Genomic DNA, 13908 nt, shown 5'->3' with positions numbered 1-13908 from the left:
GTAACGAGCGGCAAAGAGACAATGTTTACTATTCTGTGACGTCAATGTTTCCGTGCTCTTTCTGATTATAATTTTTCGCAAACATTGAATGGTTGAAAGTTCACAGAGGGTGAACTTTGTACAGGGCGGAGCTGAATGGTATTCACTGCGAGAATATAGTTGCCATCGTTGCAATGAAGGTAAGTTAAGCAAGTCATCGAGTTGGAAAGATGGGACGTGTTGCACAGGTATGTTGTTAAATATTATTTAAAGCTATGTTCAGTGTAATTCTGTGATCAGAACTTATTTTACAACCAGCAGTTTGAGAATCGTCATTGAGACGAAATAGAGGCATTTAGTTTATTTGTATTTATTGTAAGTTCAAGAGATCCAAAAATGGATATAGAACATGTCATAAAATATAGAGCATAGAATGCATACATACTTATTACACAACTAGACAGTACAGTGAATACAAAAATAATAAAAATGATCTGTTTAGATATTCATCCACAGTATAAAACGAATGAGTATTCAAGAAATGCCTTAGTACAACCTTAAACTTTTTAAAATTATTGGATGTGTTCTTGATCTCTGTGGGCAATTTACTAATATTTTTATACCCCCATAATAAACTCCTTTTTAATAAATAGTTAAATTAGCTTGAGGTAGATACAAATTTTGTCTTTGGTATCAATAGTATGAGAATCAATGTTTGATGGAAAAAGAAATTTATTTTGCAATGCAAACACTAACAACGAAAATATATATTGTGATTCAAATGATAAAATATTTAAATCTTTAAATATGTTTCTACACAAAACTTTATTGCCATATCCCAACATCGCTCTGATAGCCTTTCTTTGGAGAAAAAAAATATCAGAACTATGAGATGAGTTTCCCCAAAAGATGATACCATAGTATCATAGTGAAAGAAGGAATAATAGATTACCTTTAGAGCCGAAATAGATGTATAATATTTCATATTTCTAAGTATGTAACAAGCCTTACTTAATTTTCTTTTACAAGTAAATCAGTATGATTCTTCTATATTAAGGCACTAACAATTATAACTCCCAAGAATTTATTATTGAGGGTATTGTTGATAAACTTATTATTATGATTTATTGTAAATGCATCTGACATTATTGTCTTAGTTTTAAATTGAATACAATGTGTCTTATTAAAATTTAAAGATAATTTATTAGCTCTAAACCATCCATTTATGATTTCAATTGTTATAAGAATATTCCTGTAAAGATCATTTATATTAGAATGTGAAAATAAGATGCTAGCATCATCAGCAGAAATTATAGGTGTAGAAAATTTATTTAATATTTTAGGCAAGTCATTTTTATATAAGAGAGACAACAAAGATCCTAATATGGACCCTTGTGGCACTCCCTGTCTAACACTAAGCCAATCTGAAGATACTGTATTCACATCACTTTTATGTATTACTGTTTTAATATATCTGTTACTTAAATAAGATTCATAAAGTGCATAATCTTTCCCAGTGATACCATAAAATTTAAGTTTGAACAAGGTATCGTGATCTACACAGTCAAAGGCTTTCTCCAGATTACAAAAAACACCTGCCAGTAATTGTTTGTTGTTCATGGAATTTTAAAATCTCTGTAGTCAGTAGTCATAGAATCACATTACATTCCGCAGGTGTTCGTGAAGAGTTTGCTGAAAGAAAGGCGTATGGTATACTGCAGCACTACAGTAGAGGCAAGTTACGATTTACAAAGAGACCAGATCTGAATGTCAGGATTTCTTCAAGAGTTATTGACATGTTTTGAGTTTATTTCCAATTACATTGGATTAATTTTAGTGTGTTGCATCTCTATCCGTGAGATAACTCATATGTCCTACAGATAGTATTGCAAGAAAACATAAATTTTAAATGATATGGCTGTTGTGTACAGTCATGTGGTTAATTTTCTTTACCTTGGTACTAGTTGGAGGTAAGTGGTCAGCTTCATGCCCCAGCCACTTTACCCATTGGGTAGGAGGTTTGGTGGGCCACAGAGCCAGTTTTTATAACGTGGAGACCATTGACCCAACTGGGACTCGAAGTCTTATGCTTAAGTTGTCCAGCCTGTAGCCAGTCGCTATACCAACTATGCTATCCCTGCTCGTTTCATTACGGTTTGTAACCAAAAATGAAAATTTGGTTGTACGTTAAGGTAGCTGGAATTAAGCTTCAGATTCAGTGAACATAGCATAAAGTTGTTCTTTTCTAATTTAAAATTGTCACAGATCACAAATTTAACCCAGAAAAATTGAAGGCTTGGCTACTGTTTCCCATCATTTCTATTCCCTTTCACAGAAAAACAATTGAAATATTGTTTTTTAATCAAAAAAGTATTGTGTGCTATGAACTGTAACAACATAACACATCTAAAGTGTCACACGCTTCTGTTTGTACATGGAAGATAATCATGTACACCTCCTTTAGATCTGTTTGTAGCATGTCTGCCATGTTATGGAAGTCAGATGCACTGTACGCAAGAAGAGGCATTCTACTTGCTGAAATTGTGGGGGCGTGTGTAAGGATGTGCACAGACTTCGGCTTTTACTGAAGTTCGGTATACGGGAGTTAAGCAGCCAACTCCATGCAACAGAGGCATTAGGCTAGTAGTTGCTTAGACAGTCAAGAAATTCCCCATATTTTATGGAACCTCAAATGTTTGTTACTGTGTTCCCAGGAGCTCACTTAGTGGGGGGTGGAGTCCAACTGGGTCCACTCGGCACGGCGGCCACTGATTGGCCTATTGTAGCCTGCCCAGGTGATTATGATGGTGGAGAATTTGGTGGAATGAAGATTGGCAGGGGAAACCAAAGTTCTCGGAGAGAACCCACCCCAGCCCCACTTTGTCCACCACAAATCCCACTTGACCAGACATGGGATCGAACCCGGGCTGCCGTGGTGGGAAGCCAGTGACTAACTGCTTGAGCTATGGCATGGCCATTCCCAGGAGCTCACCGCCAGTCACAATCCTGACCCTGATGAATGAACCCAGTCCACACCCTCCAATTCTTCTACATTTTAATATCCTTCCATCTGTGTCTGGGTATTCCAAGTGGTCTCTTTCCTTCAAGTTTGTCAACCAGAACTTTGCTTGCATTTGTCTTCTCTCCTGTGTGTGCTGCATGCATTGCACACATCATTACCAGTGATATGATCATGTTAACTATATTTTGCCAGTAAAAATTGTGGAGCTCCTTATTATGCAGTTCTGTTCATACTCCTGTTACCTCCTCCCTCTTGGGGCCCAGATGTGCTCAGACACTCCAAGAATATGTTACTCTGTTAATCTGAGAGACCAAGTATCACCCACAAATTGTAACTTTGTGTATTTTAATTTTTAAATTTTTGAGGCATTGTTTAATAGAAGAGAAATTACCAAGTGTTTCTTCTTATTGCTATTCATAAATTCTACTTTCATGGACAACTCCATCTTGAATATCCAGTGCCCTTGTATTGTAGAAATTTTTCATTAAAAGAAAAGTTACAAATCTGAGTTATCAAGTTTCTTCTCAGCGTATATGAAATACTGTTGTTCGAGACCCATTGGCCAAGTTGAGAGTGGTATTGAAGGATTTCTCTTTGGGTTACAGCAGTTTCAGTAGATCTTGGATGCCATGCATTATCATAAGCTTAACAGGTCTTGAAACACTGATTGGTACTGCACACAGTTGAGTGTGACTAAGACGGGATTTTAATTGGTAATTGGATTTATTGAACTCGCACACAATTTGAGACTACACTTTGCAGTTCATTAGTGTCTACAGTCATGCATTTACTAGCCATTGCTTGGTAGCAGCTTTCAGCAGTGGACATTCCTCTTCCTGTGGGTTTCTGAACTGTCCCTGGCCTTAGCTACAAGCTTCTAACAGCAACAGTTCACAACTGACTGGACTGCAACATTCTTCTCACTAACTCACCAACCAAGTGACTGACTCCTCATTTGTCCTGCTTATAACATGTCGGCACAGACTCCACAGAAAACGCCATACCTTTATTGCTGTTTACGGGCCATTGTCTTGTTGTTTGTTTCACAGTCATTGCCTAGTAATGGGTCTGCATGTCTTNTGTCCTGCTTATAACATGTCGGCACAGACTCCACAGAAAACGCCATCCCTTTATTGCTGTTTACGGGCCATTGCCTAGTAATGGGTCTGCATGTCTCAATACTGTAACTTAGAAGAAACATTATCTTTAATATATTCTTGCAGGTGAACCACCTGATGATGATCTTTGCAGATTGAAACAGGTAGTTGGATTAAAATAAATGAACCTGAATATTAAAAATTTTAATGTCGGTTTGTAGAGACCACTAGGAAGACCAAGACATAGGTGGGTGAACAATATTAAAATGGATCTTAGCGAGATAGGATGGGATGGCATGGTTTGGATTGATCTGGCTCAGGATAGAGACCAGTCAAAGGCTCTTGTGAACATAGTAATGAACCTTTGGGTTCCATAAAATGCTAAGAAATTCTTGAGTAACTGCACAATTTTCGGCTTCTCAAGAAGAGCTCAGCTCCATGAGTGAACGAACGAATATTCTTGCAGGTTATTAGGACAGAAGTTACTACACAGTTGTAGTATCAGATAAACAGAAAGATATAATTTTTCCAGTCCATATAGACATTTAAGTTAAAGGTATTTTGGACTTTGTCATGTACAAGATAAATTTTCTTTGTTATGTTTGCGATAACTTCTTCACACTTAATGAGTGGCAGTTCCTTGCCTGAACAAGGTCTAAAGTATATTTTCATGTTATAATTTTAAACCTTGAATCCAAATAAATGTAAAAGTATTGAAATAACATACAGAGATGTTCTCTGAACTGTTCCCAGCACAACTGCCATGACATACTGAGTGGGGTGGCATAGCGGTAACACTTGACACTCATATTCCAGAGGTGCTCAGTCTGAAGCTTGACCAAGACACGAGGAATCCTTACTGAAGATTTTTTGTTTTTCCTCAGTCGCTCCATGCAAGTGCGAGGCTATTGTCTTGGCTAGGCTTTACAGTTCATCAACCCCCCCATTTCGTTCTGGCTACGGACACTGTAGTACAGTAACCCATATATACATGGGCACAGGACATGTGTCCTTTCATTCTTCAGTTTATGATAATAGACTATGACCATTTTAGCCTACTATCATAATTTAAAAAAAAAGTAAAAGTGGGTTATGAGATCACCTCGCTGTCTGTGTGTCCCCGCGTAACAAGTTTTTTTTTTTTTTAAGAGAACGTGTTTTGTTTTCCAGGAGAACTTCTTTACCATGTTGTTGCCTAATAACAGCCATCTCTTCTGGTTCCACTGTTCCAGCATTCAGGCATGATGTCATGTGGACATTTTTTCTATGCAGTCCATGTCATATCAAATACTTAGTATGTAGTGAAATGAAAGTAGGCAATTACTTCTTCCCAGAACTTCTTATCACTTGTTAGAAAGATCTCTGCTTATGGAAGCAGCATGTTCCTGTAGGACATCTGTACTCGTCCATTAGACTAGGGAGTTCATTAAGCCAGAATTTCCATTTTATAGTCTGAAGTATTGCTCGTTTGTTTCAGCTCGCTCGCCAAAGTTTCTGCCGAGGATTGAGAGCATTTTCAACTGCTGCAACAGAAGCAAAGCCTTCAAGTGGTGTTTGCTTCGGTACGTGAACATTTCTAAACATGTTGGAAGCATGGTTACTCAGCAGAGATATCCTACATGTACCTAGTTAATACAGCAGAAATCAAACATCAAGATTAATGCAAATATTATGTTTTTGGACAGTATCATTCATCCTGTTCTTATCTAAACAGGACAATGGTTAATGTCTGGAAGCATAATATTTGTACTAACATACCTTCATCACAGACTTTTAGATCTTAGTGAGATTAATATTATTGATTGTCTGGGATGTGACACCATGTAGTGCAGTAGAAAGGAGGGATAGTTCTACCCTGAAGATGAAGGTAGTAGATTCCTTTGAAACACTGGTACCGCTCTACCAGACTACACATAGTGTTAGATCCTAGAAAACAGCAGCAGTCTTCAAGATATCATTTGCTGTTCAAATTTTTTGTGTCTGCAGAGAAATCAAAGAAGGGAACAGGAAGGAATTTTAGTGAATAGATTCAGACATCTTTTTTGCTTGTTAGTCTTGACTTGTCACTCATGGAGGAGCCCTGCTTATGTATAAATAACTTTATGTATCCCTGTTCAGGCACAGCGGTGTGCAGTATATGGTGTTTATACGGTTTCAGAGCTCAGCGAAGAACAGAAAGAGGTTCAAGAACTTGCCAGGAAGTTCACAAGAGATGAAATCATACCCAAAGCAGCAGAATATGATCGTACAATGGAGTACCCATGGGATATAGTGAAGAAGGCATGGGCGGTGGGCCTCACCAACACCCACATTCCAAAACATTGTGGTGAGAAAATCATTTGAAGTTGCAGACAAGTAGTAGCTTATGTTCCCTATCTTCCCACAGAAATTACTTTAAAAGGAAATTCTGACTTAGATCAGTTCTGAAATACAAGCCATTAAGATTTAAATTTTTAAAGAATCTCAGGATGTCCTGTCATGTGCTTTTTGTGACTGTGTACAGCATGTTCATGTTTTGCCACTCTCAGAAAATTGTTTCCTTTATTGACAGTAGCTGAGTCATTATAGTAAGTAGGATAATGCTGGCGAGTTTGGCAATTTGGGTTTGGTTCCCAGCAGGAGGAGAGATTTTTTTGACCTCCAGAATGGCTGGACCAGCTCTGTGGCCCACCAAGTCTCCTGTCTGTTGGGTACCGGGGTTCTTTCCCCAGGGGTAAAGTGTCCAGGGATTGAGGCTGACCATTTGAAATACGTGCACCTATATGCTTACTGTTCATGACAACTTCTGCTGTACATTTTATTTATAACTATGAAGTGACATTAGATCTGTTGCTTGAGAAATGCCAACCACAGAATATTTTTCTGTAACTGTAATTTGAATGTTTTTGTAACATACTTATTTTTTATGGTGAGGAGTTGTTACCCCCACACCTATCACCCAAGCTGGAGGCGAACCCCTTGTCAGTTGTCTGCAACTGCTTATTCAATATATTACAGCTGCACTTCATATCTGGAGGCCATCCTCTGTCCACAACCTAAGGACGGGCCATGTCATGGTGACACCAGAACCTATTGTCTTCTTTCCTGTCTTCTGTCTAAAAATGTAAAAATTAGGCTATACAATACTGTAATTTTGCCTGTGGTTCTGTATGGATGTGAAGCTTGGTCTCTGATACAAGGGGGGAACAGACTGAGGGTGTTTGAGGACAGGGTGCTGAGGGGAATATTTGGACCAAAGAGAGAGGAAGTGACGGGAGGTTGGAAAAAACTGCATAATGGGTAGCTTCATAAATTGTACTCTTGGCCAAGTATAATTGGAATGATTAAGTCAAGGAGGATGAGATTGGCAGGTCATGTGGCACGAATAGGTGCGAAGCGGAATGCCTGTAGGATATTGGTAGGAAAGCAGAAAGATCAAGATATAGGTTGGTGGATAATATTAAAGCAGATCTTATAGGATAGGGTGATATGGATTGTATTGACCTGGCTCAGGATAGGGACAGGTGGAGGGCTCTTGTGAACACGGTAATGAACCTTCAGGTTCCATGAAATGCTGGGAAATGCTTGAGTAGCTGCACAACTGGCCACTTCTCAAGAAGGGCTCAGCTCCATGAAGTTGGTTAGTTNGGTTCCATGAAATGCTGGGAAATTCTTGAGTAGCTGCACAACTGGCCACTTCTCAAGAAGTTGGTTAGTAATTTTAGTATTCCATTGATACAACAGCTGCTGATAATTGCTGCTGTTGAATTCATACATCTTCCGACGTTGCAGGAGGTGTCGAGATGGGTGTTTTTGAAGGCTGCCTGATTGCTGAAGAACTGGCCTATGGATGTTCTGGTATAAAGACTGCAATTGAAGGTTCTGGTCTGGGTGTAAGTACTGCTGCGTTAACCTAGATTGCTGCAGAAGGCTCCTTTAACTGAACTTACTAGGCTCATATGCAGAAGGTATTCAGTTTGAATCTTGGCTGGGACATCAGCTATTCTGTCTCATGTTTCTATTGATTTTCCTTACACCCTGTAGGCAAATGATCGGGTTTCCTTGCAAGTCTTCTGGTTTGTCAGTCATCTGCAATCCTACCGTTTGGTGCCGTATAGTCTGCCTAGTGACAGCACCATAAAATAGCCCACAAAGTAAATGCCATGTTGGAATTTTAAAGAGTATCTAATATATCATGCATTGACCATTTACTGGGAAGCCCCATAATTTGTTACATAAACTTTCATGTTATTTAGTTCCCTAACTTCCTCCAGCCTTACATGTTATCACATTATATGCCACAGCTGATATGAACAGCATGGACAGTCAGTCATAAACTGCCTCCTCCATGTGGTGTAGTGCTTAATTAGTTAAGCAGAACCGCGCCATAGCTCAAGCGGTTAGTCACTGACTTCCCACCGCGACGGCCCGGGTTCGATCCCGGGTCTGGTCAAGTGGGATTTGTGGTGGACAAAGTGGCGCTGGGGCAGGTTTTCTCAGAGTACTTCGGTTTCCCCTGCCAATCTTCATTTCACCAATTGCTCCACAATCACCCTCACCTATCATCTGGGGCTGGTACAATAGGCCAGAAGTATCCGCAGTACAAGGGACTTAGTCCCACCCCACTAACAATAAAAAAATAGTTAAGCACAGGGACAACCTTATAGATATTTCTTAATGTAGATGCTTGTAGAAACATTATTGTTACATTTGATTTGTTTGATTCTGGTCCGTCATACTAACAATTACAAATACAAATCACTCCATCCAATGTGACATATAAGTTTCACTACCTATTGTGATAGTAGTTTCCAGCTTGTAATGATGTTCCCTCCGAAGATGGTCCATAAGGACCAAAACATGTAAGGGTTGATAGGTTTTCATGTAGTAAAACTTATATGTCACATTGGATGGAGTGATTTGTATTTGTTATTATTGTTACATTTCACAGCAAACACCTGTCATCATAGCTGGAAATAAGGAACAACAGAAGAAATACTTGGGACGGCTGATAGAGGAGCCACTAGTTACCGTAAGTATATATCATATCTACAGAATCAGGATTCAAAAACAAAACAAAAGTCAGTGATTAGTATCAAAGAATTTTGTGTCCATAAATCGTTTTTCTTCAAATGAAAACTGGCATTGTATGTATTTTCAATTTTACAGGCTTATTGTGTCACAGAACCGGGAGCGGGATCAGATGTGAACGGGGTGAAAACACGAGCAGAGAAGAAGGGAGATGACTACATCCTAAATGGCCAGAAGATGTGGATTACAAATGGAGGCGTTGCAAACTGGTTAGTAGTTCTGAAGACCTGTTGTGTTGCGTTACATCTGCAGTGTTTTAGAGGCTCGTCTTCAGGTGAAAAAACAGAAGCAGTACATGCATAAGTAGCCTTGAATTTCAGCAATTCATAGGTATAATTTTTTCCAATTACAGCACACAGATATCTTTACATGTGTCTTTATATCGTCGTGTGACAGAGTGACTACAGATGGGGTTTGGAGTGGTGATATGATTTACTGAACACTTATAGAACGTAACTACAAATAGCTACGACAGTCTCACTGAGTTACGCACTCCAAATATCACTGTAACTGCAGCACACACAAAGTTTTCTCAGTCTTTACTAGCTGTTTCCCGGTGATGAATACTAATGTTGCCCTCTGCTTATGTCCTTACTGTCTGGCACATATCCCACAACTGAACTAAGCTCTAAACTTCGTCCCCCTTATAACCACTCGGCATGAACCAACAGAAGACACAGCTCTTCTGTTAAATGTTGACCCTTGCAGGGTAGAGGTAAGAAGGTAAAGCTATTCCTGTAACAGTCCATGAAGGCTCATAAGGTTATAAGACACTGAGGCTCCCACCTTTCCTAGACAGTCTGCTCACAGATGACAGGTTGTCAGCCTGGGTACAATTCTTTAGTGTGTGAACTGATATATGCATTAGACAAACCCATTCCTTGTCTTCATACATCTAAGTAAATGTGATGTGTGTTTATGTAATCATGTAATAGAGGTACAGTCTTTTCTTCAGGTGCCACAAAAGATGGAGGATTTCTTTAGTAGCTTGGTGACTAGCTTCTCAACAAGAATTCTGCTACATGGAGTTGGGAGTTAGCTTGCTGGGTAATCAGATTCTGACATGGTGCCTGAGGGAATTACAGAAGAGATCTCACTCATGATAATATGTTTTCCACCTTCCGGTACAAGTCAGGTGCACTGCCACAAGCATGCACAGTCTCTTCTTCTTGCATCAAAGTGAATTATGTCCATTTCTCAGGTACTTCGTACTGGCTCGAACAAACCCTGACCCAAAGTGTCCGGCAAATAAAGCGTTTAGTGGCTTCATTGTGGACCGCGACACACCTGGAATCACACCAGGAAGGAAGGTAAGCAGAACGATCACAGAAACTGTGGATAAGCATTACTTGTAAGCCAAACTGCAACTGGTTTACTTGAATCAAAAAGCATTCTTGCACAGAAACTGATTTTTATACAGTTAATGAGGGGACGAAGTGTGCATACAAACTTAGAGACAGGCCAGGAGAATAATTTTTGAAAATAGTTTCTCTTCTTTTATTCTGATATTTTTCTGTGTATTCCTCTTTCAATTTTAAATGTTTTTAAGAGGGGGGGCAGATGTTCGACTTGCACTCTCTCTCTCCTGCCAGCATCAACATCTTCACTATAATAACTCTTGATGCAGAGTGGTATGTTGGGTAAACTTGTGCTAGCTCACTGCACCAGACCTTCAGAAATATATTCTGGCTGTCTTGCTTTTGTGAATTGTAGCAGAAACTCATTTCAGGCGTTGTGTACATTTTGTACCCAAATTCAGGATACCCTATCATTTAACATTGAATTTAAAATTTCTTCAATTTCAGGAAATTAACATGGGACAACGCTGCTCTGATACGAGGGGCATTACGTTTGAAGATGTCCGTGTTCCAAAAGCAAATCTTCTCCTTGGTGAGGGAGCAGGTTTCAAAATCGCAATGGGGGCCTTTGACAAGACGCGGCCACCTGTAAGTCATATGACAGACATTGCTCTGCAGAGTGTATGTGTTACTGTTTTGCTTCATGACAAATTTGGAACTTTAATGTGTTAGTTTCTGTGCTTCAGGTTGCTTCAGGAGCAACAGGAGTAGCTCGTCGGGCCCTGGATGAAGCAACAAAGTATTCTTTGGAAAGGAAGACGTTCGGTGTTCCAATTGCAAATCATCAGGCAAGTTGAGTAATAATGATAGCGTACTGGTGTGTCAGACCTGTCGTAGAGGCTGGAGTATCCAGAATGTAGGCTTGGATCATCAGCTGTTGACATTATCATTGTCTTGGCATTGTTGCAAACCAAATAAATTTTAGTGCTTTTGTATACCATTTTAAGACTTATAGCTTGTATGTCTTTGTCCTGAGTTTTGTTACATGGATTTCACAGTCTCACTGATATGCCTCTGTATAATGTGGCATTTCTATAGTTTATCTTGCCTTGAGTAGGCAACCTTCCAGAAGAAAAATCCCCTGTCTTCAGTGAGATTTCTTGGGATGGAGGTTTTGGTTCTCATCATCTTGTGAAATGACAGCTGAAAGCTGGAATAGTGGAATGAATAGATACGGCCATTGCTAGTCAACAGCATGGGAAACAGGTGTCCAGGGCAGTGAATTAGCATACAGCAATAGAAGACCTATTTGAAGTAATGTTCTCTTTGTGGGTCGTGCTGAGGCTGTATAAAGAGGACCAAAGGGGTTTGGCAGTTAGCAGGCAGTCATGTGTTGTTAGCAGCCATTACCAGGCATTACTAGTGAGCAAACAGAAGACTTTATGTGTGTTAAGTCAGTGACACTGTGTCAATCATTTGCAGTTATATGAGATATATATATATTCTAAATAAACTGAAACCTCAGGATCGTCCGTAGCCAGATTGCGCTTAGCACTGACAACTGATTCTGTGTTCCTAGGCTGTTGCATTCATGCTGGCTGACATGGCAATAAGCATCGAGACTGCACGTCTTGCATATATGATGGCAGCTTGGCAGACAGACAACGGCATAAGGAATTCATACTTTTCATCTATCGCAAAGGCACACGCGGCCGATATTGCTAACAAGTGTGTTTCAGATGCTGTTCAGGTAGGAAAGTGCAACACAACACAGGCACTCTGAGCTGGGTGTTCAGGAGTACTTTGTATCTGCTTGTTAACTTCTTTGTAGAAGGAATTTGAAGTTTTTATTCAGTTATTATTCAGCTTGGAGCTCTAATAGCTCCATTGATATAGCAACCAGGATATGGGCTGGACAACTGAGGAATTGAGGTTCGATTCCTGGCTGCAGTAAGTTTTGTCTCTTCATAGTGTCCAGACTGCCTGTGGACACTGCTTATACCAGGCTACAACACAGCATCACATGCCAAGCATAGTAATCTTCATAATCATTGCTGTGAGATCATCGAACTCGAACTCCTACTTCCCTCCCCTTAGTGTCTGTTACTTAAAAATATGTGATTTCAAAGTTGTTTTGATGTTACTGTGTGTAGTTCTCATTGCATTGTAGATATTTGGAGGAGCTGGCTTCAATAGCGAATATCCTGTGGAGAAGCTAATGAGAGATGCCAAGATATACCAGATTTATGAAGGAACGTCCCAGATTCAGCGACTTGTAATATCACGACAGCTCATAGAAAGTTTTAAACAGAGGGCCTGAAAACAATTGTGCCCCTTCCCTGATTTCTGAATTGCACATTTCTTTGTTTGTTCATGTTTGGGCCAAATATGAATTTAACCTTTTAAAGCACAGTGGTTCATGTTGGCAGTGTATTCATATGTTTTGTATCTTCCTAAGAATAAGCAGTGATTATTGGCCGAAATCATTCCGTCCTACGTTATGTCACATTCCAGAAACCAATGATACTTAAATCCTATGGTGCAGGGTCCAACCATAAGAACAACTCTACATTTTGCCCAACCAGATTGAGCTGTGTCACTGTACAGACTTATTTTTATACCAAATATTATTACTGTAATGTTAGAGTATTTTTTTCTTGTATTTTCAGATATGGTAACTGAATTTTGTACATACAAGTTGTTGGAATGGTTCACTGTTTTATAATAAAACACTTACTTTTTAATCATGTACACACAAAGTGATATGTAACCATCTCAAAATAACTAAACCATTAATAGTGGACATTTGCCCTGCCTAAGTACTGATGAAGGTTTCATTTAAATTAAAGGGGACTCACAATATGAATCTGTATTTGTCTGTTTCCACTCAATTGCACTGAGAAATATCTGCAACAGGCCATGCAATTCGGGCATTTGATTGCTGGTTTCCTATCATAACACACCAGGAGATTCAATGTAGGATTTGTGGTCCGAGAAGTGGCATTGGCACGGACTGTTCTCCAAGTATTTGCTTTGCCTGAGAATCACCGTTCCACCGATGCCCCATACTGATCTGTCATCAGGGACTGATACAGTAGTCCCATTTGAGGCCAAAGTACCGAGGGACTCATCCCACTAAGTATAACTTTGTATCGTAGCATCCTCCAAATCACTTATTTATTCCTGTTAGTTATTAGCCATCTTACATGCAACTTGCTTTCTAAAATCTTCAAACGTTTTAAGCGTTAAAATCTCTTCTTCATCACTGGTGTATGCACACTACATATTTTGACCAACACTGATCACCCTCAGGTGTCTCTAAAATTGCTGATGAAACTGTTGTGCTCATGTAACTTCAATTTTTGGGATATGGCCTTGTCTCCGTGCATCTATATGTCCTATGGTGGTTGGTACACTACAGCTACACATGACAATAAGAGGG

The 13908-nt window shown here is 39.5% G+C and overlaps 1 protein-coding gene across 4 annotated transcripts; it reads left to right on the top strand.

Moving 5' to 3' along the window:
- The first annotated feature begins 11 nt into the window (after nt 1–11).
- On the top strand, nt 12–13215 carry LOC111871417 (probable medium-chain specific acyl-CoA dehydrogenase, mitochondrial). 4 transcript variants are annotated; one of them, XM_023864514.2, is made up of 12 exons: nt 12–179; nt 1654–1713; nt 5576–5660; nt 6257–6424; nt 7870–7970; nt 9029–9109; nt 9247–9377; nt 10370–10478; nt 10974–11114; nt 11213–11314; nt 12046–12216; nt 12637–13215. In XM_023864514.2, the coding sequence occupies exons 1-12, from the start codon at nt 174–176 to the stop codon at nt 12784–12786; spliced, it is 1305 nt and encodes a 434-aa protein (XP_023720282.1). In that variant the 5' UTR covers nt 12–173; the 3' UTR covers nt 12787–13215. The 4 variants fall into 4 exon arrangements, with proteins under 4 accessions (XP_023720282.1, XP_023720281.1, XP_023720284.1 ...); XM_023864513.2 differs by having other exon boundaries at nt 12–227; XM_023864516.2 differs by lacking the exon at nt 1654–1713 and having other exon boundaries at nt 13–179.
- Nucleotides 13216–13908: the final 693 nt, after the last annotated feature.

The sequence above is a fragment of the Cryptotermes secundus genome, unplaced genomic scaffold, assembly GCF_002891405.2.
Source record: "Cryptotermes secundus unplaced genomic scaffold, Csec_1.0 scaffold261, whole genome shotgun sequence".
NCBI classification, from domain to species: Eukaryota; Metazoa; Arthropoda; class Insecta; order Blattodea; family Kalotermitidae; genus Cryptotermes; species Cryptotermes secundus.
The sequence above is the reverse complement of the archived record's forward strand: the minus strand, read 5'-3'. Positions and strand labels throughout refer to the sequence as shown.